At 43.5% G+C, this 24,781-nt stretch overlaps 1 protein-coding gene across 1 annotated transcript in view; it reads left to right on the forward strand.

Annotated features, from left to right (window-relative positions):
- The window catches only part of BAIAP2L1 (BAR/IMD domain containing adaptor protein 2 like 1), a 77,353-nt gene that overhangs the window by 14,996 nt on the left and 37,576 nt on the right, over nt 1-24,781 (forward strand). Inside the window, exons 2-3 of the mRNA XM_040230872.1 lie at nt 12,882-12,957; nt 18,675-18,761. Coding sequence (XP_040086806.1) covers nt 12,882-12,957; nt 18,675-18,761 — 163 coding nt within the window. The remainder of the gene's footprint in view (nt 1-12,881; nt 12,958-18,674; nt 18,762-24,781) is intronic.

Raw genomic sequence — 24,781 nt, forward strand, 5'->3', positions numbered from 1 at the left:
ACTCACTTTTTATGGCATTTTTATTCCATTTATGGATGTATCATGTACTCTTGCCTAGAAAATCCCATGGACAGAGGAGCCTGGTAGGCTGCAGTCCATGGGGTCGCTAAGAGTTGCACACGACTGAGTGACTTCACTTTCTTTTTTTCACTTTCATGCATTGGAGAAGGCAATGGCAACCCACTCCAGCACTCTTGCCTGGAGAATCCCAGGGACAGCAGAACCTGGTGGGCTGCTGTCTATGGGTTCGCACAGAGTTGGACACGACTGAAGCAACTTAGCAGCAGCATGTTTCTTCACCTCTTCACCAGTTAATGAACATTTAAATTGTTGCCAGCAAGATATTTTTTAAAGAACTATATTATCACCTAAATATTTTTAAAGTAATTCAAATGTCAACTTGGAGAGATGTAGAGTTGGGAAGCAAAATTCACAAGGAAAGAATGGCATTTATAGGCTTTGTAAACCTGTTATGGGGCTTCCCTGGTGGCTCAGTGATAAAGAATCCACCTACCAATCAGTGCAGGAGACATGGGTTCAATCCCTGGATTAGGAAGATCCCCTGGAGGAGGAAATGGCAACCCACTCCAGTATTCTTGCCTGGGAAGTCTCGTAGACAGAAGCCTGGCGGACTCCAGTCAAATGAGACTTAGTGGCTAAACAGCAGCAAAGCCTGTTATGACTTAGTAGGTAAAGGGCAGAGTCTTGCAGCTTCCCTGAGCCTCAGGTTGAGCTAATGAAGCCATGAGCAGTGCGTTCCCTCACTCTGGGGATCCTGGCTGTGGCTGATCAGCCCGCCTAGTCGTTGTGTCTGTGTGCCCATCAGATGAGCTGAAGGCACTGCGTGCAGCAGGTTCATCCAGGAGCACACACAGCTCTTCAGTTCAGTACATCCTTCTAAAAGAATTCAAGAACTGCCACTGTGAGCACAGCTTGGGCATTAGACAGCTCAAGCCTGCGCTTGGTGCTGGAAGTACAGTGATCCTTGACCTTAATTCATTTCCTTAGTTTTTACTAGGGAGACAGAGTTACACAGGTAGTATCCTGTGAGGTAGAGGAAAGCCTTTTGAGGAGAGAGAAGCAAGAAACAGACCTGGAAAGAGGAGGAGGAGGAAGGTCGAGGAAGCATCTCTGAGACCGAGGTGGCCGGGTGTCCAGGAGAAAAGCCTGCAGGCAGGAGAGCAGGATCCTTGCGTTGGCCTGTTGAGAGCACAGCCCAGAGGCCACTGTGTCTGGAGCACAGCGATGGGGGTGGGGAGGGGTGGCAGCAGCCCTCGATTCAGGGCTATAGCCATGCTCTTGGTGCCTGGTCCTACCCTGTGGTGGAAAGGACAGAAGTCACTGTTGACTTTCCTCCATGGTAGACTCGGGCTCTGTGTGTTCTCTATGCCTAGTCATGTCTGACCCTTTGCGACCCCATGGACTGTAGCCCTCCAGGCTCCTGTGTCCATGGGGATTCTCCAGAATCCTAGAGTGGGTTGCCATTCCCTTCTCTAGGGGATCTTCCCAACCCAGGGATCAAACCCAGGTCTCCCGCATTGCAGGTGGATTCTTTACCAGCTGAGCCACCAGGGTACCTTGATCTCTCTTCCCCTGCTTAGATAGTTCAGTCCTGGGTCCTTTTTTAATGCTGACAAGGGAAACAGTTTATGGTACTTAAACAGTACTTTTCACCTATCAGGCAAAAAAGTGTGATAACACCAAGTGTTGGTGATCATGGCAACACAGTATGGTGGTTGTAGGAACACAGAGTGCTGCAGTCACTTTGGAGAAAGTGTTTGATGATATCAAACAAAAATGAAAAATCTATCATGTACTCTGTGCCCCAGCGATTCTGTTTCTCGGTAAATTCTTCCCCGTGTGCACAGACATGGAGAGCTTCTTGCCAAACAGTTGGTATTAGCAGTAACTTGTAAGCCCTCTAAATGTCACTTAGACGAGGAAGTCAAAAAATTGGCTTATGTGGTTGTGGGGGTCTGGAAAATCTGAAATTACAGGGTAAGCCAGCAGCTGGAAGTCCATGAGTAGAATGTCTTCTTCCTCAGGGAAACCTCAGTTTTATTCTTAAAGCCTTTCAATGGATTGAGTGAAGCCCACTCAGATTATGGAGGATAATCTCCTAAAGGCTACTGGTTGTTAACCACATCTTCAGAAGTCCTGCACAGCAACACCTAAATTAGTATTCAGTTGACTAACTAGGTACGGTAGCAGACACACAAAATTAGCCATCACAAAGGGATACAGAAAGAAGTTAAATAGGAATAAACTCAGTTAACACATATCAAGGTCAACAGGTCTCTGAAGTATAACATTGAATTTTAAAAAAAGTAAGACTTGACAGTAAAATTTATTATATGATACTATTTATTTAATTAAATGCTCAAGCAAAATTACCAATCCTGACTAAATATATGTGTGTATAAAGTGAGTTATAAAGTTTCCAGTCAATTAGTGGTTCCCTGTGGGTAGGAAAAAAAGATATGAGACTTGAATGGAGTGGTTAAAACACCTTGTGGTTTTTGCCATGTAGTTCTGTAACATTTTAATTCCTTTTCAACAAAGGAAATCAACATGACAGTGTTAACCGTTATTAATTCCCCGAAGGACTACAGGTAGTTGGAGAATCTTCTTTTTCTCCCCTACTCCTTCCCTTTTTTTAAGGGAAGGAAAAGGAGAAAGTCAGAAATATTTGTTTGTCTGGGTAGAACTTGTCCAGATTGTATAACTATTAGAAGATTAATTATACTCATCTAACATCAACATTCAGGAAACTAAGGTCATGGCATCTGGTCCCATCACTTCATGGGAAATAGATGGGGAAACAGTGTCAGACTTTATTTTGGGGGGCTCCAAAATCACTGCAGATGGTGACTGCAGCCATAAAATTAAAAGACACTTACTCCTTGGAAGGAAAGTTATGACCAAGCTAGATAGCATATTACAAAGCAGAGACATTACTTGGCCAACAAAGGTCCGTCTAGTCAAGGCTATGGTTTCTCCTGTGGTCATGTGTGGATGTGAGAGTTGGACTGTGAAGAAAACTGAGCGCCAAAGAATTGATGCTTTTGAACTGTGGTGTTGGAGAAGACTCTTGAGAGTCCCTTGGACTGCAAGGAGATCCAACCAGTCCATTCTAAAGGAGATCAGTCCTGGGTGTTCTTTGGAAGGAATGATGCTAAAGCTGAAACTCCAGTACTTTGGCCACCTCACGCAAAGAGCTGACTAATTGGAAAAGACCCTGATGCTGGGAGGGATTGGGGGCAGGAGGAAAAGGGAATGACAGAGGATGAGATGGCTGGATGGCATCACCGACTCGATGGACATGAGTTTTGGTGAACTCCAGGAGTTGGTGATGGACAGGGAGGCCTGGCATGCTGCAATTCATGGGGTCGCAAAGACGACTGAGCAACTGAACTGAACTGAACATCAAGAGGAGTTTCCCTGGTGGCTCAGCAGTAAAAGAATCTGCCTACCAATGCAGGAGGTGTGGGTTCGATCCCTGGTTGGGAAGATCTCCTGGAGAAGGAAATGGCAACTCACCCAGTATTCTTGCCTGGGAAATCCCATGGACAGGGGAGCCTGGTGGGCTACAGTTCATGGGGTTGCAAAGAGTTGGACATGACATAGCGACTAAACAACAGCAACAAATCAGCGGTAAGGTTACTAGGAACCTTCCCCAAAGAAAATATTGTAGAAACTTGCATAATTTCTTACCCTAAAATAGTGATCTTTGTCATAAAAGCATTTTTATCTCACTTTATTGCATAATCCTCCTCAAATAACTTATCTGGAGGCCTGAGGGGTGAGTGCAAAGGTTAGTGCCCTGGCCTGACTCCACCTGTTGGACCTTCAGGAAGGTTTTTATATTTCACATCTCAAAGTTTCATGTCTCATCTGCAAAATGGGGGTGATAACTGTTGCATTGTTAGGGTCTGAAGAGAGAACCCAAGTGAGGTGCCAGGCCTAGAGCCTGAAACATAGACTCTGGAGCATCAAAATGCATCTCAGAAAGAAGAAAGGAATCGAGTTTCCAACTGGATAGAGCGGATAATAATTACACCTCCAGTTTTCTTGGTACCGCTTCTGGAGGTTTTTGTTCTCATGGTCTCTCTTACCCTGAAATAACACTTTGAGGCAGGAGAGCCCGGATCATTTGTTTTCACCTTACTGAGAGGAAGCGGTGGTGCCTGGAGACTTCTATGTAAATAGGAGTGCTCATCCCTCTGAAGAGCAGACTAATACTTCCGAGCTCCAGTCTTGCAACGTTAATTACTGTAGTTGATTCAGTGCACTAGGAGTCAGGTGCCCTGAAGAGCGCACAGTAAGTGTTCCATAAATGTTAGTTATTATTTCATGGAATCCTCATACCCCTCATGAGGTAAAAATGAGTTTTTGCCATCTTACAGAGGAGGAGACTGGGGCTCAGCAAGGATAGATGTGATTTGCCCAAGGATTCGAGGCCATGGGGTTTTTATGCCATGTTCCCTGGCCCCTCATGTTCCTTGCTACTGGGATGGCATGTTACAAAGAATCTGTTGTTGGTCAGTTGCTAAGCTGTGTCTGACTCTTTGCAACCCTGTGGACTGCAGTATACTAGGTTTCCCTGTCCTCCACTATCTCCTGAAGTTTGCTCAAATTCATGTCCATTGAGTCTGTAATGCTACCTAACCATCTCATCCTCTGCCACCCCCTCTCCTGCCTTCAATTTTTCCCAGCATCAGGGTCTTTTCCAGTGAGTCAGCTCTTCCCATCAGGTGGCCAATGTATTGAAGCTTCAGCAACAGTCCTTCCAATGAGGATTCAGGGTTGATTTTCTTTAGGATTGACTGATTTGATCTTCTTGCTGTCCAAGGGACTCTCTAGAGTCTTCTCCAGCATCACAATTTGAAAGCATCAGTTCTTCAGCACTCAGATGATACTAACTGATCTGTAATACAAGTTGATAACTGGTAGCCTAGACAGATCATACAGACTGTTCACATTCGACTGGTGGGAAGCATTTTTGTGTATTTATATCTTCGAATATGAGTACTTTTGTTCTAACTTAATATTTCAAACGAAAACATCTCAGTTGTCTAATTTTCTTGGCTTCTGCTCCCCATTCAAGGTGGGCATGAACACATGGCTCTTCAGACCATCAGTTAGTCCACAGGCATCCGCCCTTTGCCTGATTTACTCACCATTACTTTCCCTAAGGGCTCCCCAAGGTGGCTCAGGGGTAAAGAACCCACCTGCCAATGCAGGAAATGAGGGTTTGATCCCTGGGTCGGAAACAGCCCCTGGAGAAAGAAATGGCAGCCCACTCCAGTATTGTTGTCTGGGAAATCCCATGGACAGAAGAGCCTGGGAGGCTACAGTCCACTGGGTCACAAAAGAGTTGGGCACAACTTAGCAACTAAACAACAACATCTTTCTCTAAAGGCAGGGGACATAATCACATACTGATGATGTCAGTCTAGAAACTGCAGCTTCCAACAGCACCTGGAAGCAGGAAGTGAGATTTTCTATTAATACAAATGACTTCTAGCTAGAAGTAATCTCAGTTAGCTCTGTTGTTGTTCAGTCGCTCAGTCGTTTGTCTGACTCGTTGCGACCCCATGCACTGCAGCACGTCAGGCTTCCCTCTCCTTCACCATCTCCTAGAGCTTGCTCAGACTCATGTCCATTGAGTCAGTGATGCCATCCAACCATCTCATCCTCTGTCATCCCCTTCTCCTGCCTTCAATCATCCCCAGGATCAGCATCTTTTCTAATGAGTCAGCTCTTCACATCAGGTGGCCAAAGTATTGGAGCTTCAGCTTCAGCATCCGTCCTTCCAATGAATATTCAGGATTGATGTCCTTTAGGATTGATTGGTTTGATCTTGCAGTCCAAGGGATTCTCAAGAGTCTTCTCCAACACCACAGTTCAAAAGCATCAATTCTTTGGTGCTCAGCCTTCTTTATGGTCTATCTCTCACATCCATACATGGCTGGAAACTATAGTTAGCCCTTATGAACAAGTATTTTTGTCACATGAAATTAAGGGGTGCCTTATTTAAGATTTGTGACATTGCTAGATTAATTCACATGAGATTGTTTAAAATAAAATATCAAAAATTTCGAAGATACATACAGTACCTGAATCAAGTTATAAAAAACCCCATATTAGAGATTCTTAAATCACTTTTAAAGCTTATTCTAGTGTAACTATAACCAACACTTTTCAACTGAGAAAAGTTAAAACAAACAGCTGAAATATCAAGTAATTTGTCCTTGGTCTTGTAGAGAATTGACAAAAGAAATGGAAAGAGAAACTACTGCTTAGGAATTTGAGATCAGCTCAGTCTAACTATCTGTCTCATCATATTTGTATTTATGCTTTATAAATACCCTGTAGTTTCATACTGGTAAAGGTAATAATTTTCAATAATGAAAGAAAAATCTAAATGGTGAGAAAGTTAAAGCCATCATAAGATTGTGTAATACCTTTTAAAATTATGATCTGTAACTATGCACGAGGCAGAGGAACTGTATGAGCTAAACAGAGCAACTAGAAATCTGGTGGGATGTGCCTGTAGGTTTGCAGTGGCCTTTTCCTCAGCCATCTGGGGACTAGCCAGGGACAAATTCCCTAGGGCCCAGAGCTCTTGTGACAGGACCAACCCTCTTCACTATGAGGTACAGCACAGGTACAACAGAGATGTTGCCAGTCATCTTTTTTAGCCTAGAAGATCCATGTTCTTCCCTGAATGGAAAGGAAACTCATTTTGGTTAAGACTGTTTTGACACATTATCCCCCTCACTGAGGAGTAACGTTGGAATACATCCTAGGCTTTTGTTATTGATGGTAACAAAATAGTGATTCTTGGTCCAATGCCTTTTATAATGTATTTTGTTTTTATACTTGGAATCGTAAGCCTTTTATTCTTAGTGCCAAACTTAAAATGGCTTTGTTCATTACTGCTCTTGATTCTAAATGTGAGTCTCTATAAACAATTCAGTTCTTGGCAAGCCTTGACACAGCATGGCCTTTGACCCAACTACTGCCCTCCCCCTCAAAATTTAGGACCTGTCCAATTCACAAGGACATCCATTGCTATGATAAAAATTTTGCAAATTGTGAATTTTGACAGCCACACTGCATTTCTGTTCCTGAGTTTAAAAATACATGTACTTCAGCTAAAATAACTAGATTAATGGCCAACAGCCAGTGGAGAAGTGGATTTTCCACTATTCAAAGAGGCTAGAATTTCCAGGGGAACCATTTCTGTAGCAAAACCTAAAATAAAGAATTGAAGTATATGTTGATCTTCCAAGCTTAAAAATTCTTATATTGTTTTCTCTGAAGTCAATGGTGGTCTCTTGTCTCAGCAGAACTTTTTCCAGTTGAATCATTTGGATAGTGGTTTATGCTTGGTATTAACTTTGGAAGTTCTCATGAATTCATTGTTTTTGAAATTTTAAGAGAGGAGTTATATGTAAACAGTCCAAGAATTCTATCAAGAAATCAAATTCTATTTTCCCATTATTTGAGTAAAGCTGGTGGCTGGATGGCATCACTGACTCAATGGACGTGAGTCTGAGTGAACTCCGGGAGTTGGTGATGGACAGGGAGGCCTGGCATACTGTGATTCATGGGGTCGCAAAGAGTCGGACACGACTGAGTGACTGAACTGAACTAAGAATAATCTTAGGAAAGAACACAGAGCTTAGCTTCTTTCTGCTTGTCTGCTAGAAGGCAGGTTGCTCTGTATTGGTATCCTTGTACATATTACCTAGACTCAGGCACGTAAGATTATAGTAAGAATTTTAAATGATGTTTCAAAATAGTTTTATCTTTTTGTTGGAAAGCAACCATTTTCTAAAGTTATTACATTTTAAAACTGAAATCTCATACATTGCCTATGGGAATGTAAAACAGTACAGCCAACTCTGGAAAACAGCTTGGCAGTTTGCTATGAAGTTAAACATCTACCTGCTGTATGACGTAGCAGCTAACTACCAGGTGTTTATTCTAAAGATAGGGACACTCATGTTCACACACAAGTTTGTACGTGATTGTCCATATCAGGTTTATTTGTAATTGGTGAAAACTGAAAACGACCCAGATGGTTCACGGTGCAATGGATAGACTATGATACATCCATACCCTGGACCACTGACAGAAGAGAAAGGAATAAGCTGTTGATACACCCAGCAACTTGGGTGGTTCTTAAGGACATTGTGCTGAGTGGGAAAATCAATCTCTAAAGGCCACATACTGTACAACTCCACCTACATTACATCCTCACAGTGACAATATTATGATGATTGAGATCAGCGGTTGCCAGGGGTTAGGGTGGTTGGGCTATAAAGGGGTAGCATCCTAGAGACCTTTGTGTTACTGGAAGAGTTCTGTATCATAATTGTGGTGACGGTTATACAAATCTATACGTGTGATAAAATTTCATAGAAACAAGGCACACACCCTGCAAATTAGAGGTATAATAACTGGTAAATCCAAATAAGGTCTGTAGTTTAACTGTGTTGCACCAGTGTTGGTTTCCTGGTGTAGATGATGTACTTTGGCCATCCAGGTTCCCATTGGCAGAAGCATACATGGGACCTTTTATACAGTTTTTCTAACTAGTTGTGTGCCTTAAGCTATTTCAAAATTAAAAACTTAAAAGAATTGAGGAAAGATGATAGAAATAGCAGCTATGGCGACAGATTCCCGTGATCAGGTACTAAGACTGACTGGCTTGCCAGGGGACTGGTGAGAGGTCAGCCTCCGCTCTGGGGCTTCATGGCTTCCGGCAGTGAATGAGGCTCAGCTGACTGGCTCCAGCAAGACAAGCTGAGTGGACTTCCAGTTAAGCGTGGCCCATTGACCTCATATGTTTTTCTTCTCTTCTGAGAGTACATTAAAATGATGGCAAAGGAACTTAACCCCCCTGTAAATCCATAGTGTAGACACCTGAGAAAGGAAATATCTATTGACTAAAAGCCTAAAGAAATTTGGGGTGATAGAGATGGACAGAGGTGTGATAACTGCCTTACCCTGCAGAGAGCTGAGCCCTTCACCCCAGAGAGCCGCCCAGGCTGCGGAGCAGGCCCCGCAGGAGGAGGGGGCCGCAGGGCCAGGACAGGCGTGGCTCAGGGCCTGGCCCAGCCGCCACTGTCACAGCTGCTCCCTCTGCCTGGCAGCCAACGTACAGTCTCAGGATGCGTTACTCAGAGCTGCTCTTGACTTGGAAACCCCAGCCGAGGGACTGAAACTCAGAAGTCAGCACAGTGAGCTGTGGGATACCCAACCGCCTTCCAGACCTGGGAAAGCCGACTCCCTGGTGACTGCCGTTCCCCCCCGACCCCCAAGGGATAGGAAGTTAGAAGTTTCTCTGGAGAGACCCAGTGGCCCTTGGTTACTGTCTCTTGTCCAGTTTCTTTACAGCTGACTTGCTGTCCAGTTGTTTAGAATGAAGCTGCCTAGTCAGTAGCCACCCTGAATGCTCGTGCACACACTTCCAGCCAGCGTTTTAGGGCTTGATTCCTAAATACAAACTGATAGTCAAGGATCACCAGACATTTGAGGAATGCCTCCAACATGAAAGGCAGTTAGATACCAAACAGTGGGGGACTGGCAGATAATACCCTTCAAATTACAGTTTATTCAGATAAGAGATGATACCACATCCATAAAACAAGAACAGGATGCCTTTTAAAAGGAATAATCAAAAAACTTGAAAGAGCCCAAAAATATATCAAAAGTTTTAAAAACAGAAGAGTTGGAAAGTAAAGTTGAGGCTATCTGTCAGAGACAGAACAAAAAAACGAAGAATCAGAGGAAAAGGGTAAGATGATTAGAGAATAAATCCAGGTTATATAAAATCCTTCTCAGAGTTCCAGAGAATGAAGAGATGAGAATCAAACAGGAATGTTTTTCAGACCTGAAGCATGTAATTTTCTCTATGGATAGGGTCTGCTTGAGTGCCAGTAAAAGTAGCAAAACTGGATATTATCACATATATATGGAATTTAGAAAGATGGTAATGATAACCCTGTATGCAAGACAGCAAAAGAGACGCAGATGTATATAGAACAGACTTTTGACTCTGTGGGAGAGGGAGAGGGTGGGATGATTTGGGAGAATGGCATTGAAACCTGTATAATATCATATAGGAAATGAATCACCAGTCTAGGTTCGATGCAGGATACAGGATGCTTGGGGCTGGTGCACCGGGATAACCCAGAGGGATGGTATGGGGAGGGAGGTAGGAAGGGGGTTCAGGAGTGGGAACTTATGTACACCCGTGGTGGATTCATGTTGATGTATGGCAAAACCAATACAGTATTGTAAAGTAAAAAATAAATTATTAAATAATCTAAAATAAAGACAGTGGAGGGCTTCCCTGGTGACTCGGTGGTGAGGAGTCTTCCTTGTCCAGCAGGGCTCCCCCTTGCCTCAGAGCAACTCAGCTGGTGCGCCACAGCCGCTGAGCCTGTGCTCCCGAGCCCAGGAGCCTCGGCTGCTGGCACGCTCTAGAGCCTGTGCTTGCTGCAGCTAGAGAAAAGCCTGTGCAGCAACAAAGACCCAGCACAGCTGAAAACAAATAAAATTATTTTTAAAAAATAAAGACAATAACATATAAGGAGCAGTATCTTTTAAATCCTGAGGGAAAATCACTTTCAACCTGAAATACTCTGCCCAGCGAAATACCAATCCAACATCAAGGTGAATATAATTTCAGACACATGGGGACTTACATCTACCTCCTATGTCATTTCTCAGATCATTCTTATAGAATGATCTCCAGCAAATAGGGATAAATGAAGAAAGAGGAAGATGTGGAATCCAGCTAATGAGACTCTCACATGGAGGACCAAAAAGGGACAGTGAGGGCAACAGCGTGGCAGGAAACAGTCAGGCTAGGCTGAGCAGGAGGACAGAGAGTCCTTGGGGACGTTCTGGGAGAAAAAATAAAATTGAAGATTAACTGACAACTTCGGCTTGAATAATATCAATAGGCTTCTGTTAGATTTCATGGAGTGTGAGGAAGATGCATGGAAAAATCTAAGGAAGCATTGGAATGAGACTTGTTAATCTCAGGAAAAACAAAAAGGTGTAGCAAAAAGGAAGCACAATTCTTGGTACACTCTTTGCATTGTAGTGACCAGTATCTACAAAGTTTAATAAATATTGACTATTGATTTGCCAGGAAACTGCTGTTATGTAGAAAAGGCGGGGAACAGGGAAAGTAGAGTTGTTTACCATAGCAGAAGGCCAGTGGTTATTGTCAAAGAAGAATATTAATCAAAACTATGGCAGTAAATACAAAAGAGCACTTTCAGTGGAGCTCTTACATGGGAGTAAGGCCGGGGAGGGGGAAGGGTTGAGGCAGGGATTATTTTCCATGATAAGCCTCTATCAGTGTCTAATAAAATGCATCTAATAAAATAAAAGTTGATGAAGAAACTTTTAATAATATTAAATAAAAGTTATAATGTTTTTAGATAAAGAACAGTTATAATAAAAGTTGTTATGTTCTTTCTCCCCCACAACACGTATCCCCAAGAATACATGCGTCATGTTTTCGCCTCTGTGAAAGTTGTGTGGTTTTTTTATTCTTTGTTGCTTGGGCCTCTACAAACAAGGTACACATTTTGGTGGAGGCGGGCAGTAAAGAGGATTTGACTGGCCTACCTGGAAAGATTAATATTGTGAAGCTTATTGTTTGTAGGTGGGACAAATATATTCAGTCACCAAATATATTCAGAGCCTCATAGGAATGATTTCTTGTCTGTAAGATCAGATTTAGGATAGCATTTTTAATTTAGACCAATGTTCTAAATAGTTGCCTGTCTTATACTTGTCATAGCACTTCTCTCTCTGTTTATGACCTTCTATTGATGTAGAAATTACGCTTTTAAAAATGAAATCCGTGACATCTGCAGAGATAAGAGCATCACGAAGCCCAGAATGGGAAACCACATCTCCACCTCCACTGCTGTGAGCACAGGGCCTGGTGCCTACTCTACAAATATGTAACGAATGAACTGATGGCGGGAAAAAATGCCAGTGCCCACCTACAAAGAACGCTCCCCGTCGTCCTGTGTCCTAGAGCCATCCACGCCCATCCCCCTCCTAGTAATTAGGCAGAGCAAAAACAGCTCTTAGAAATGTCGGTTCTGTTGCTCAAATTCCTGTCCATTGAGTCAGTGATGCTATCCAACCACCTCATCTTATGCCACCCTCTTCTCCTCCCGCCTTCAATCTTTCCCAGCGCCAGGGTCTTTTCCAGTGAGTTGCCTCTTTGCATCAGGTGAGGTGGCCAAAGTATTGGAGCTTCAACTTAAGCATCAGTCCTTACAACGAATATTCAGGCTTGATTTCCTTTAGGACTGACTGGTTTGATCTCCTTGCAGTCCAAGGGACTCTCAAGAGTCTTCTCCAACACCACAGTTTGAAAGCATCGATTCTTTGGCACTCAGCCTTCTTAATAGACCAAAAATCTTTATTGATAGCCAAAACACTGTCTGTATACTTAAGTTCCTGTCATGCACCCGTGTTTCCTATCACTAGTGTGACGGCCATTTACTTACCTAAACCCAAAAGGAGCACTGGCTTCTGAACTGACAGCCCCCTGAAGGGTGTGCTTTGTGGGGACTGTATGTCTGCTGCAGACTCCATTCACAGTCCGTTCTAGGCAGCTCCGGGGCAGGCATGGCCAGGGTCACGTGGCCGTACCAGTTCCCTCAGTCAGGATGGATGTGCTCTGTCCTGCTTTTGAATCAGCATCCATGACTTTGGACGGTACCACTGGGCACACATGGGGATCCTCGGCTATGCAGTGACGACCTCCAAAGGTTACTTGGTCTAGTGGTCACTTGTTTTCTTAATTTGATTTTTTGTTTGCTTTTCAGAATGTAATGGAACAGTTCAATCCCGGGCTACGAAATTTAATAAACCTAGGGAAAAATTATGAAAAAGCTGTTAATGGTAAGTGTCTGTTTTCTAAATTTATAAATATAGAGGGCATACAAAAGCCACTCATTAAATATTTTACTTAATTATTTTTAAATACTTGCTACTTAATTTCTAAAATATCTTTAAATTGGTACAGTTTATAATTAATCTACAGAACTTCGCAATGGTAGGATATTTATTTGAAATGAGTGAATTGAATAATAGACTACTATGAGTGACATATCTTAAATATCAGATTTTGCTTTTTGAAACTGCTTAATCTTTTATATCATTAAAATATAAACATGTTTTCTACTTTATAAACCAAATTCTTTGTAAACCAATATATTAAAAAGGTAGTTAAAATGTTAGGATCCTAAAGCATAGGAATTACTCTCCTTTTTATTTATATAGAAAAATTTCTGATCTTTGAGTGTATCATTGGCGGGGGGGGGGGGTGATGTATCACTTTTGCTAGTAATATGAGAAATAGATGTTTAGCCTGAGTAGAAAAACATCTAAATTAAAAGTTGAACTTAGATTCTCATTTAAAATGGACTCAAGCATTAGCTTCTGCCTCTCTGTGAACTAGAGTCAGTTGCTGGTTTGAACAGATTTCATCTGAGGAAAGTGATGTGCATCGACACGTGCATTCCCCTCCGCAAGGTGGGTGTTGTCAGTGATCACCTTGAAAATAATCACCAAATTCTAACACGGCCAGAACCACTCTCCATATGTAGCACGTGTCACCCACCGCCAAACATTCAGATCCCAGTTTTACCATCTGCCCTGATTCACTAGGACCAAACTAGAAAGTTTAGTTTCCAACAGTTTGAGATTTGAAGAAGCCTTCAGGTCAAGCTCTGTGTTTCTTCTTCCCGTCTTGCTTCTGTCCTTCACAATACCCCCACCTCCAGCTGCTCCCTGGTGATGTTTTGAAAATAAACCTGCGCCCTCACACCCTCAGCCTGGCCATGTGCCAGGAAAGGGGAGGTGCTGGCAAGGCTTGGGACGTTGGATGACAGGCGCTTTGCTGTTGCAGTCGCTGCCCCCATAAACTGCTTGTTGACTTTCCTCTAGATCTTGGTGCTCTCAGCCAGTGTCCAGCGTCAGGAAGTGCAGCAGGCCTGGCCTTTTCCTCCCTCACACCCCCGGCAGTATGGATGACTTCTGTGGGTGCCCCCTCCCTCTTTTAACAAGCTGGAGCCTTCTTTTGCAAGCTGATTCTCCCCTGATGAGGGGGTGGGGGCCTTCCCTGGTGGCTCAGAAGGTAAAGAATCCACCTGTAATGCTAGAGACTCCGGTGTGATCCCTAAGTCAGGAAGATCCCCTGGAGAAGGGAATGGCTACCCACTCCAGTATTTTTTCCTGGAGAATTCCATGGACAGAAGAGCCTGGCAGGCTACAGTCCATGGGGTCACAAAGCGCTGAACATGACTGAGCAACTAACACTTTCACTTTTTTCTCCCCTGATGATCACCTAGTCACAAGATCACAAAGTCGTCACCTTATCCATCACCATGAAGGAGAGCACTCTGACCTGCAATTGTTTTTTTCCTTTCTAGCATGAGCTGCCTCTCTGAGACAGAGATTTATAAAGTGACACAGTGAACAGCCCACAGCTTAGCCTCCTACTAACAGGACTTCTCCCCAGAGGCCTCTTATCACTTTAATACCTCCTGAGGCCTATTTTGCACTTCATAAGGTGTTTCCAGAATTTCTGCAGGCCATCTGTTTTTAGCTGAAGCCACTGAGAAACTTCAATAAAACGTGTCAAGTCCTTGGTAAAAATCTGTAGTACAGTCAATGATGCCACGTGTGCAGTCAGGCAGCAGACACTGCTCATAAAGAGCACAATCAGGGGGTCTGAGCAGGAAGTCAGGAGAAGAGCAGGCAGGAGGCCGTGCGGGAGCTGAGCTGGCTGACAGGTGGCAGCAGGCAGCCACTGCTCTCTAGTGCTCTAGACAGAAGAGACAGCCTGCAAGCCGAGCCCCGGGGTCCGCACTCGCATGGGTGCAGAGCGTGCGGGAGTAGAAGACTTAAGGTGGAATGAGGTCCCATTATTAGCATATTTGGATGCAGCATCGGTTACCTGTTGCTGTGTAACACGCTGCCCCTGATTTTGATGGCTTCAGATGACAATAGTTCGCTATTTCCAATGGTCCTGTAAAGGTAGTACAGTTGCCTGTATGCCCGAGACTCTGCATTGCAGTCAGAATCAGCTGGGGCCAGGGCTGGGCTCACCTCCTTTCTCAGGCCTGGCTGGCTGTCCCAAGAATACAAGTCCCGTGGGAGTTATGCCTGCTTATACCCCATTGGCCAAAGCAAGTCACATGACCAAACCACTCCTCTGTGTCCTAGACACCACCACCAGCTGGGAGGTGTGATTCATTGAAGGCCACAATTGTAAAAATCCACGATGAACTCTGTGGAGTGAGACAGGCTCCCCCTGGGCAGTGGGAGGCCACTGAAGCTTTTTGAGCAGAACTGTAACTTAGTGAAAACATATTTTAAGGAAAATTTTTCTGGTGGAAGTGTGTAGTTTAGGTTGATGAAATAGCTGGTCAGCCACTAAATGAAAACTAATAAGCTTCATTCCTTAAAACAGTAGCCAGTATAAGATCTCTAATATATTCACAAGAGGAAGCACAATTATGAAAATACCAGTTTCTTTTTTTTCTGGATAAATAATTTTTACATTAATACAGCTTTATCATAAAAGCAGGATATTTTACTAGATTAAGAAGGTTTAATAGTTTTAAACATAAGTCAACAGTTAGTGAAACTGGAAAAATTTGAAACTGTTGAAATTGAAAAAATTTCAATGTAGTATGTGGATACAGACCAAAAATTTTGTTTGTGTTGTGTAATCCTGTATTACCCTTCTCCTGCTAATTTGCTTTTCAGTTTATCAGTACCTCACAATTTTAAATCTTCCCACTAAAATATTACATATATTAACTTGACAGCTTACTGGCTATAAGCCTTGTTTTTAGGTGGAGTCACCTCTTTTTCAGTGCTAGCTGAGACCAAAGAGTCAAAAAGCACCGTGATTTGAACTGAGGAAGTGACCACGCCAGCTGGCCTTGCGTGCACTGCCTCTGTTTCTTCACTGACCTTGGGTCTGGCCCAGAATGTCTCTGCTCTGCTCCTCTTCATGAAACAGGGTGGTAACATCAGCACCCTGTGATGCCGTCTGGTAGATGAATTAACTTAGTGGCGATTTGGAGAGTCTACCTAAATGCTATTTGTTGTTGCTCTTTTTTTATAATTATGCTTTATGGTTATCCTCAGTTCAGTTCAGTCGCTCATTCATGTCCAACTCCCCGTGATTCCGTGGACTGCAGCACACCAGACTTCCCTGTCCATCACCAACTTCCAGAGTTTACTCAAACTCACGTCCATTGAGTCGCTGATGCCACCCAACCATCTCATCCTCTGTTGTCCCCTTCTCCTCCTGCCCTCAATCTTTCCCAGCATCAGGGTCTTTTCAAATGAGTTTGTTCCTCACATCAGGTGGCCAAAGTATTGGAGTTTCAGCTTTTCAGCATCAGTCCTTCCAATGAATATTCAGGACTGATCTCCTTTAGGATGGACTGGTTGGATCTCCTTGCAGTCCAAGGGACTCTCAAGAGTCTTCTCCAACACCACAGTTCAAAAGCATCAATTCTTCGGCCCTCAGCTTTCTTTATAGTCCAACACTCACATCCACACATGACTACTGGAAAAATCATAGCTTTGACTAGATGGACCTTTGTGGGCAAAGTAATATCTCTGCTGTTTAATATGCTGTCTCGGTTGGTCATAACTTTTCTTCCAAGGAGCCAGCGTCTTTTAATTTCATGGCTACAGTCACCATCTGCAGTGATTTTGGAGCCGAAAAAAATAAAGTCTGTCCTTTGTTTCCTTTGTTTCCCCATCTATTTGCCATGAAGTGATGGGACCAGATCCCATGATCTTTGTTTTCTGAATGTTGAGTTTTAAGCCAACTTTTTCACTCTCCTCTTTCACTTTCATCAAGAGGCTCTTTAGTCCTTTGCTTTTTGCCATCCTCAGTCTTATGAAATAATACTGTAGTAGACCATTACAGTAATACTGTCAGACACAACTGAGTGACTTCCCTTTCACTTTTCACTTTCATGCATTGGAGAAGGAAATGGCAACCCACTCCAGTGTTCTTGCCTGGAGAATCCCAGGGACAGGGGAGCCTGGTGGGCTGCCGTCTATGGGGTCACACAGAGTCGGACACGACTGAAGTGTCTTAGCAGCAGCAGCAGCAGGCCATTACATTTCCTAAACTTATTTGTATATGTATGTTGTAAAAGCTGTAACTTTGTAATTTTACTCTCAAGACCTGCAAAAATAGATTCATCTATTTGCCATGAAACTCCTACTTTTTTGGCAATTGCACCCCACTCCAGTGTTCTTGCCTGGAAAATGCCAGAGACGGGGGAGCCTGGCGGGCTGCTGTCTGTGGGGCTGCACAGTCAGACACGACTGACGCGACTTAGCAGCAGCAGCACCAGCATCTTCAACAAGACTTGTAGATTAATTAAGTCTATGACCTCTTTTTTCAACTTGAAATATCTTTAAAATCCATCTTTGAAAACAATTCCTGCTCTACACTGGGGCAGAGTGGCTGGTGTGGCCTCAGATTTTCTTCTCAGTGAGAGGAGATTGCTTAGGGCTCTTTTATCTCCAAAATCCTGTGATCTCCAAGGCTCCCAGGCAAAGTGAGGTCTGTGTAAGAAGCCAGCCTTTGAGCAAGATGAAATATTTTCTCCAAAGTCACACTAAATAGCCTAGGTCTTATTGAAAATCTTGCTTACTGCATACCATCAGTCTCCTGAAACCCAGCGTGCTGTAAAGTAAGAGAAAGGATTGGTATTAGCAGCTTCGACTAGTTTGTCCAATACACATGCTATTATGGCATTTTTAGATTAACATCCTTTGTTTCCGAAAAGAAACTAACTTGCCCAACAAGGTCATGTTAGTTGGAAGTAACAGTGGAATTCAAACCCAGATTGGTCTTGCTTCTGACATGCTCTCCAACCACCGCCCACCCCCCAAAAAAAGGAAAGAAAAAGTAAACCAAATCAAAAGCAGATTTCTATACCTTATAATGTAGTTTTCAGACTCTGTTTTAAAGGAGAAATGTGATTTTTAAGATAAGTTTTCCTGTCTCTGCCAAAAAGGAGGGGAAAGAAAAGCAGAGCATTCGGTCATTTTTCAGGTAATTGCATTGTTTTTTGAAATGATAATGTATTTCAGATTTCATACACTTTTCTCCTGGCAACAATATGGTAGTTGCTTGTGCCTTAGATTATCTGTTTCAACAGGAAAAGGTAAAAATGCCGTCAAAGGCCCCGGTGCCTAGGCCACCCCATACAAGCCCCTCCAGCTAACAGTGTTGCAGGCTTGTGTTGCTATAAGTGACCAGCTGGCTGGAGTGGACATGTCCCAGCCTTGAGCCTGTGTTAGGAACACAACCGCTCTGGGACTGGCGTCAAGAGCAGCTCCTCTGGGCCTCCAGCCCCTGCGGCTGAAGGTTCCCAGGGCTGGTCAGAGGCAAGGGTGCCCTGGGTGCTATCCGGTGTGGGGGTTCGCCACCCAGCACAGCTCTCGAGCACCACCCCTGCCCTCTCAGCCACACTCGCCTTGGCCACAAGGGACTCAGGTGTTTGGAAGGAAACCTGTATCGCTTCCTCCTTTCTGTGTGTAAGTGACTGTGTGCCACCTTCCCTCTCTAGCTATGATCCAGGCAGGAAGAGCCTACTACGATGGAGTGGCCAAGATTGGGGAGATTGCCACCGGGTCCCCCGTGTCAACAGAGCTGGGTGAGCTAACCGTCCATTACCTGTCCACCTAACTTGAGCCGCGGTTCCTGGGCTGCCGTCCTGTGAACCTGGAGAAGAGCACATGGGGAAATGGCACAAATCCAGAGTAGAAAGGGGGCACTCGGGTTCCTTTGCCTCTGCGGTGATGGACTTCTCTGCAGTCTGTCCGCGGTGGAGGCTTAGATGAGGGCAGGCCACTGGGAATTGCGCTTCTGCCCCTGAGGTTTGGGCTCCAGGTCCCCCTTGAAGCATGAAGCCCGGGAGCCTTGACCTAGATTCCTAACTGGAGGGGTGAGCACCGGGCCTCCCGCCGCTGGCAGTGCATTTCCTGTGAGTCACCCCACAGAGTCCGGCTCCTTTACGCTCTGCTCTTGGCCGTTGCTGCTTCCCCAGTCACCCTGGGTTGTGATTTTTCCGGCTTTGCTGGTATGAATGGATCCCCTGTGCGCTCGCGGAGGGTGCGGGCAGCCACACCTGGGCGCGCCGAGGCTTCTCCGTACAAAGCTCGCTCACTGTGCCGTCTCCAGAGCCTCACACAGAAGCATCATTTTAAAAACTTGTTGAACACATCTTACTTGACAAAGGGTAACATTTCAGACTTCACAGTATGTGTCAGAATTTGAAGGGCTCAGAAAACCAGAGGAAAGGATTGGTACAGTGTGTGTACTTCCTTTTAAAGAAAAGTACGTCCCTCTCCAGTTAAAAAGGGGACCGGGAAGCAGAGGAGGGGCAAAGGAGCATGTGTTTAAGGTTCAGATAATGGGTTTCTGTGCTAAGTGTCTTGAGGGTTTTTAGATGCAGTGTTTTTCCAAGATCGCTTGGAAAGCTCTTAACTGACCCATAAAAGCCACGGAACAAGTTCGAGGTGTGGTGACGGTTCTGGGGTTGGAGGCTGGGCTGCTGGGTAAGGCAGTGGATCTGGGCCCTTGTTAACATTCTCTGACACCTTTTGTACTTAGAGAGTTCATAGTCTTGAAATCTGTAGCCAAAAGCTAAGCTGAAGTGATGCTAAATGATGAATAAGCCAGTACTGCGATATGTAATAGAATCGGTTACATGCAGAAAATTTTCAAAACCCTGAGTTGTCTTCTGTTGGTGCCATAACTTCTGCATGCTCTGGCAAGATCTGATTTCTAGTAACCCCATCCAAAGTGGATGAATTTAATAAAATACACAGTGTCAAAAAAAATTGCATGCTGTTATGTGGACAGAAGCAGTAAAACTTAGGATGTTTGCCGGATGATTGGACTGATTATAGGGTTCCAAAAATAGAACTTAATTAAAAAGAAACATCCTATTTGTGTCAGGCATCAGGCAAAAAAAATGCCTGATCCTTAGGTTAAAACATATGGTGCTTTGACTCACCGTCATTCAGTGTCTTTTTAATGTTTTATGGTTCTTGCCACTGTTTGAATAAGACTTCTGTTCCACACCTTACTTGATTCAGCTGTGAGTTCATACTGTTGAATCAACTGTTTCCACAGCAACCGTGTTGTTATAAACATAGTCTTAAAACTTCAGCTTCAATGAGGAAAGCGTTCGTGCGTATGCGTTTCATTCAGAGGAGATGGAAATTACTTGCTGTGTTTCATTTTTGTTCCAAGTTGTCCTTTTCACATATATTCACTGTATCATATACTTAACTTTCTACTCACAGCCATTCCATGAGAAAGTTCTGTCCTTGTTGCTTTTGGAGGCCTGACATGTTCTGCTTTTGATTCACTTAGTTTATCTTGTTGTTAAAGTTTAGACTGAAATACTACGCTGTTTCTGTTTAAATTCCTGTATGGAAGAGCAGAGGACAGTTCATAGGAAAAAGAGAAAGACCTGAAGTAGATTGTGTCTTTCTTGTTTTTCAAGAAGATTCTCTTGTCTGGTTTCTGACCTTGTGGTATTGGTGTTAAGACCTGCAGGGGAGTGTGTGCCTGGACCACACAGCAGGTGGTCTGACTTGAGAATCCAGGCTCCCCACCTCCACACTTGACTGCACGTCCCTGAGGCCAAGGGAAAGGAAAGAGGTAGCCAGTCAGGTAGCTGAAGAGGAAGAAAATGGAACCCACTCAGTGGCGACCTTGTCGAGAAGGTGATGACCAGGAATCGTTGGTGTCCGAGCATCCAAAGCCTGGGGAGGGGTGGCCTGGGTGTTGTTTCAAGCTCAGTGGTCTAGGGGCCCACCCAGGAACACCAGGTGTCATGGGTCGAGGAAGATGGAAATACCAGAAGTGTTCAGACATAACGTTTGGCTTCTTAGGCCTGTTGCTTAACCTTTGGACTGAGTTTCAGGTAGAAACTCAGGTCTTGGTAGGTGCGTGCTGTGAGCATGTTGCCTCGTCTCATCCTCGGGAGTCCGGGCGGTGGACATGACCTCCCAGGTCTACCTCCGAGGGCAGGTGCTCAGCCCGCGTTTCCTCGGGGAGCCCATAGACTGGAAGAGTCAGCGTGGTGGTCACGGCCTCTGCACGGGCTGAGATAACCTCCGCGGGCAGCCACGTGCGCTGCTGCCAAGCAAGGCGGCAGGGGCTGTGAGGTCGTGACCTCTAGGCGAATGTGGTGGACAGCCCAGGTGCCGCCCAGGAACGACCCTGTGAGCAGGCCAGGAGGCCGGCCAGGTCTTCCTTTTCCCTGGGCTGCCCATCGCCTGAGAGAGGCTCAGTGAGGCTCGCGTCGCTACAGCGCCGCTGCCAGCCTGCACTGCTTCGGGCCCCCTCATGAGTGGGGCAGACTGAGGGAGCAGGCCCTGACACGTTCTGGGTGGCTGGGAGACGGGAGAGAGTGTGTTCTGAAGTCTCCTAGACCAGAAAGATGACTCTCTCGTCACTTCATATGCTCACAAGTGTTTGAGAACTCAGAAATCTGTGCCGCTTGTTTTCATCGGCATTATTCTCTTCCATGAAGTGGGTGATATATTAATAAGAATATACATTTTGCCTTGATTATCCTTGGTTACTCCTGAACAGATTTTTTCAATTCTCTCTATTGTATCTTCATTTTATATTAATCTCTACTCTTACCCTTATTTTCTTCCTTGTACCATCTTTGGGATTACTCTACTGTTCTTTTCTAATTTCTGAAATGATACATTTAACTCATTAATTTTAAATATAGGCAAGACCACAAGATGGCCATACAAGTTAAAACTATGCAAAGCCATCTTAATCAGTGGGAGAAATTATGATTGCCCTGTGACCTTTAAAAATGTTTGTCGGAAACACTAAAAACTCTCTTACTGTCAGTTATAAATGTATAAAGAAATGGAAATTGACTTGGAACTTTAAAAATTTCTGTTAGCTCTGTTTTGTAGGTTTAAGAAGTCTTACACATTTTTATACATGCATTTTTAGATACGGTGTTTTCGAAAGGCCTACTGTATATGGCATTTAGATTTTTTCTAGTCAATTCTGTTGTTTTCAATTTCATTCTTTCTCATTACTATCCAAATTAATTTTATTATATTTTTATAATTTTTTTACTGAGATCTAATTAATACATAGTACAGTTCACCCATTAAAGTAATATAGTTTAGTGATTTTTAGTATATTCCCAAAGTTTTAAATTATCATCAGAGTCAACTTCAGAATATTTTTCTCACTCCAAAAAGAAATCTCATACCCATTAGCAGTCATTTCCCATTCACCTCCAACTCCAGCCATATTTAACCATTAATATATTTTGTCTATTATAGGTATGGTTTTGCTAAACATTTCATATAAATGGAATATTGTATAGATCTACCACATTTAATTTTATCAGTTGATGGACATTTGGGTTTCTTCTCCCTCTTAGCTACTAAAAATACTGCTACTATGAACATTTGTGTACAAATTTTGTGTTTACCTACATTTTTCCATCTCTTGGGTATACACTTAGGAGTGGAATTGCTGGTTGATATCGTAACTCTAAATATAACCCTTTGAGGAACTGCCAGATTGTTTTTCAAATGGAATGCACCATTACACATTCCACCAGACTTCCCAGATAGCACTAGTGGTAAAGAATCTGCCTGCCAGTGCAGGAGACAGGACAGATAGGGGTTCAGTCCCTGGGTCGGGAAGATTCACTGGAGTAGGACATAGCAACCTACTCCAGTATTCTTGCCTGGAAAATTCCATGAACAGGAGCCTGGAGAGCTTCAGTCCTTGGGGCCACAAAGAGTTGGACATGCCAGAGCACCTGAGCACATACATTCTACCAGCCGTGTATGAGGGGCCCAGTTTCTCTACATCTTTGCCAACACCTGTTACTGTCTGTTTGTTTGGTTGGTTGGTTTTTATTACAGCCATCCTAGGAAGCATGAAGTACTGCCGCATTTGGACTTTTTTTGATTCACATTTCCTTAGTAGCTAATGATATCAAGCATCTTTTCACATTCTTACTGGCCATTTCATATCTTTGGAGAAATGTCTGTTCAGATCTTTGCCCATTTTTAATTGGGTTATTTGTCTTTTAGTTACTGCATTTGCTGATCAACTTTTAGAAAAAGCTTTGTTTTCTGTTTTGACCCTTTTTATTCTCTGTGTAGTTCGGGGCTCTTGACAGTCTAATTCTGCTGATGCTTTGTAGTGCCTCTTGATTATCATTCATGAGAGAGTCTTTCTGGAAGGGTTTTTTTTTGTCATCTCATTGTTCTCTTGCATACTGGGGTCACCTATTAGGTATAAAAGTTTTGTCATTGAAAGTCACCAAGAAATGAAAAGTAGAAATGCCAAGTAATAGTGGAGCTTCTCTGATTTAAATTATGTTTACTTCTTAGAAAATAAAAATAGTTGATATAATAGGACTTGCCATTTGATAAAACTCTTGTAAGATATTTAGAACTTGCAAAGCAATAGAAATGCTCCTTTATTTTCTATCATATTCATACAAAGGTATTCTGCCAATTTTGTGGGGAAGTGACTCAGACTTTATAGAAAATACTTTAAATATCTAAAAGTTATAAGCTATTCTAATTGTCTAAAACTTAAGAAATAACAGGAGGTTTTAATTTTCTATAGGTCAGTTATATATCCTTCTCCCAAGGAAGTCATTCCTGATGGTTTTCTTTTGAAACTTAAAGGTCCCTTATGAATAAAGTCTGTTCTCCTATTGTAGAAAATATTAAGAAAATGTGTCATTACTTTTTCTCAACTGTAATTGAAACTGATAGAAAAATATTTTAATGATTCAAGAGACATGCCACATTTTAATCATTGTTGTGCTAAATGCTCTCTTATCACTTGAAGATTCTAAAAAGAATTAGCATATATTTTGAAATTCCCTTCAAATTCATTTTACTGAAGCCTCACCTTTTATCAATCGTACCTTAACTGAGCAAACTAGAGCCAAGGGGTGGCCAGCACCGATAGGTAACCGAAATGTGAGTGGGACCCGGCCGTGCCCACTTTTTCGTGGTTGTCTGCAGCTGCTGTCAGGGTGCAGAGGATTTTGGCCTCTGAGACCTGAACTGTTTGTGACCTGGCCCCTGGCAGGCCCTTATCTGACAGTGGAAGGCCTGTAGGGTCATCCCGTTGCTTAAGTCAAGACCAGTGACCATGTGAGGGGTTTGATATCCTTCTCTCTAAAGAAAGAGCAGCTCCTTAACCACCTGGGTTTAGGACTGCGCTTTCTGGGATTGTTCCTACAGACTGCTACTAAGTGCTGGGGTTTCACACACATCACAGCACAGTCCCAGGAACCACAGCGGGCAAACAGCTCAGGGGCAAAACTGCCTTGCCCTGTCAGGAGGGAGGAATGAACAAACAGACGCAAAGCCAAAGACCAGAGCTCTGCAGCCAGGATTTGGCAGGTAAAATATTTTAATCCACTGTGTTTGTCAAAGAGTAAGTCATATGAATAATGTTCATGTGACTCAGGTCGTCAGGGTGTGTACCTGGAACTGTGCACATAAATCTTTATCGCAGGTACACAGTTCCACTCTAGGAACAGTGCTCGTTTAAAAGAGGAAACTGAAGTTTGTCTAAAACTTCAGTTTTGTCCTTAAATCAAATGATGTTTATTTTTTAAAACTTAGAAAATATGGAAAA

The sequence above is a fragment of the Oryx dammah genome, unplaced genomic scaffold (genome assembly GCF_014754425.2).
Source record: "Oryx dammah isolate SB20612 unplaced genomic scaffold, SCBI_Odam_1.1 HiC_scaffold_2, whole genome shotgun sequence".
Classification (NCBI taxonomy): Eukaryota; Metazoa; Chordata; class Mammalia; order Artiodactyla; family Bovidae; genus Oryx; species Oryx dammah.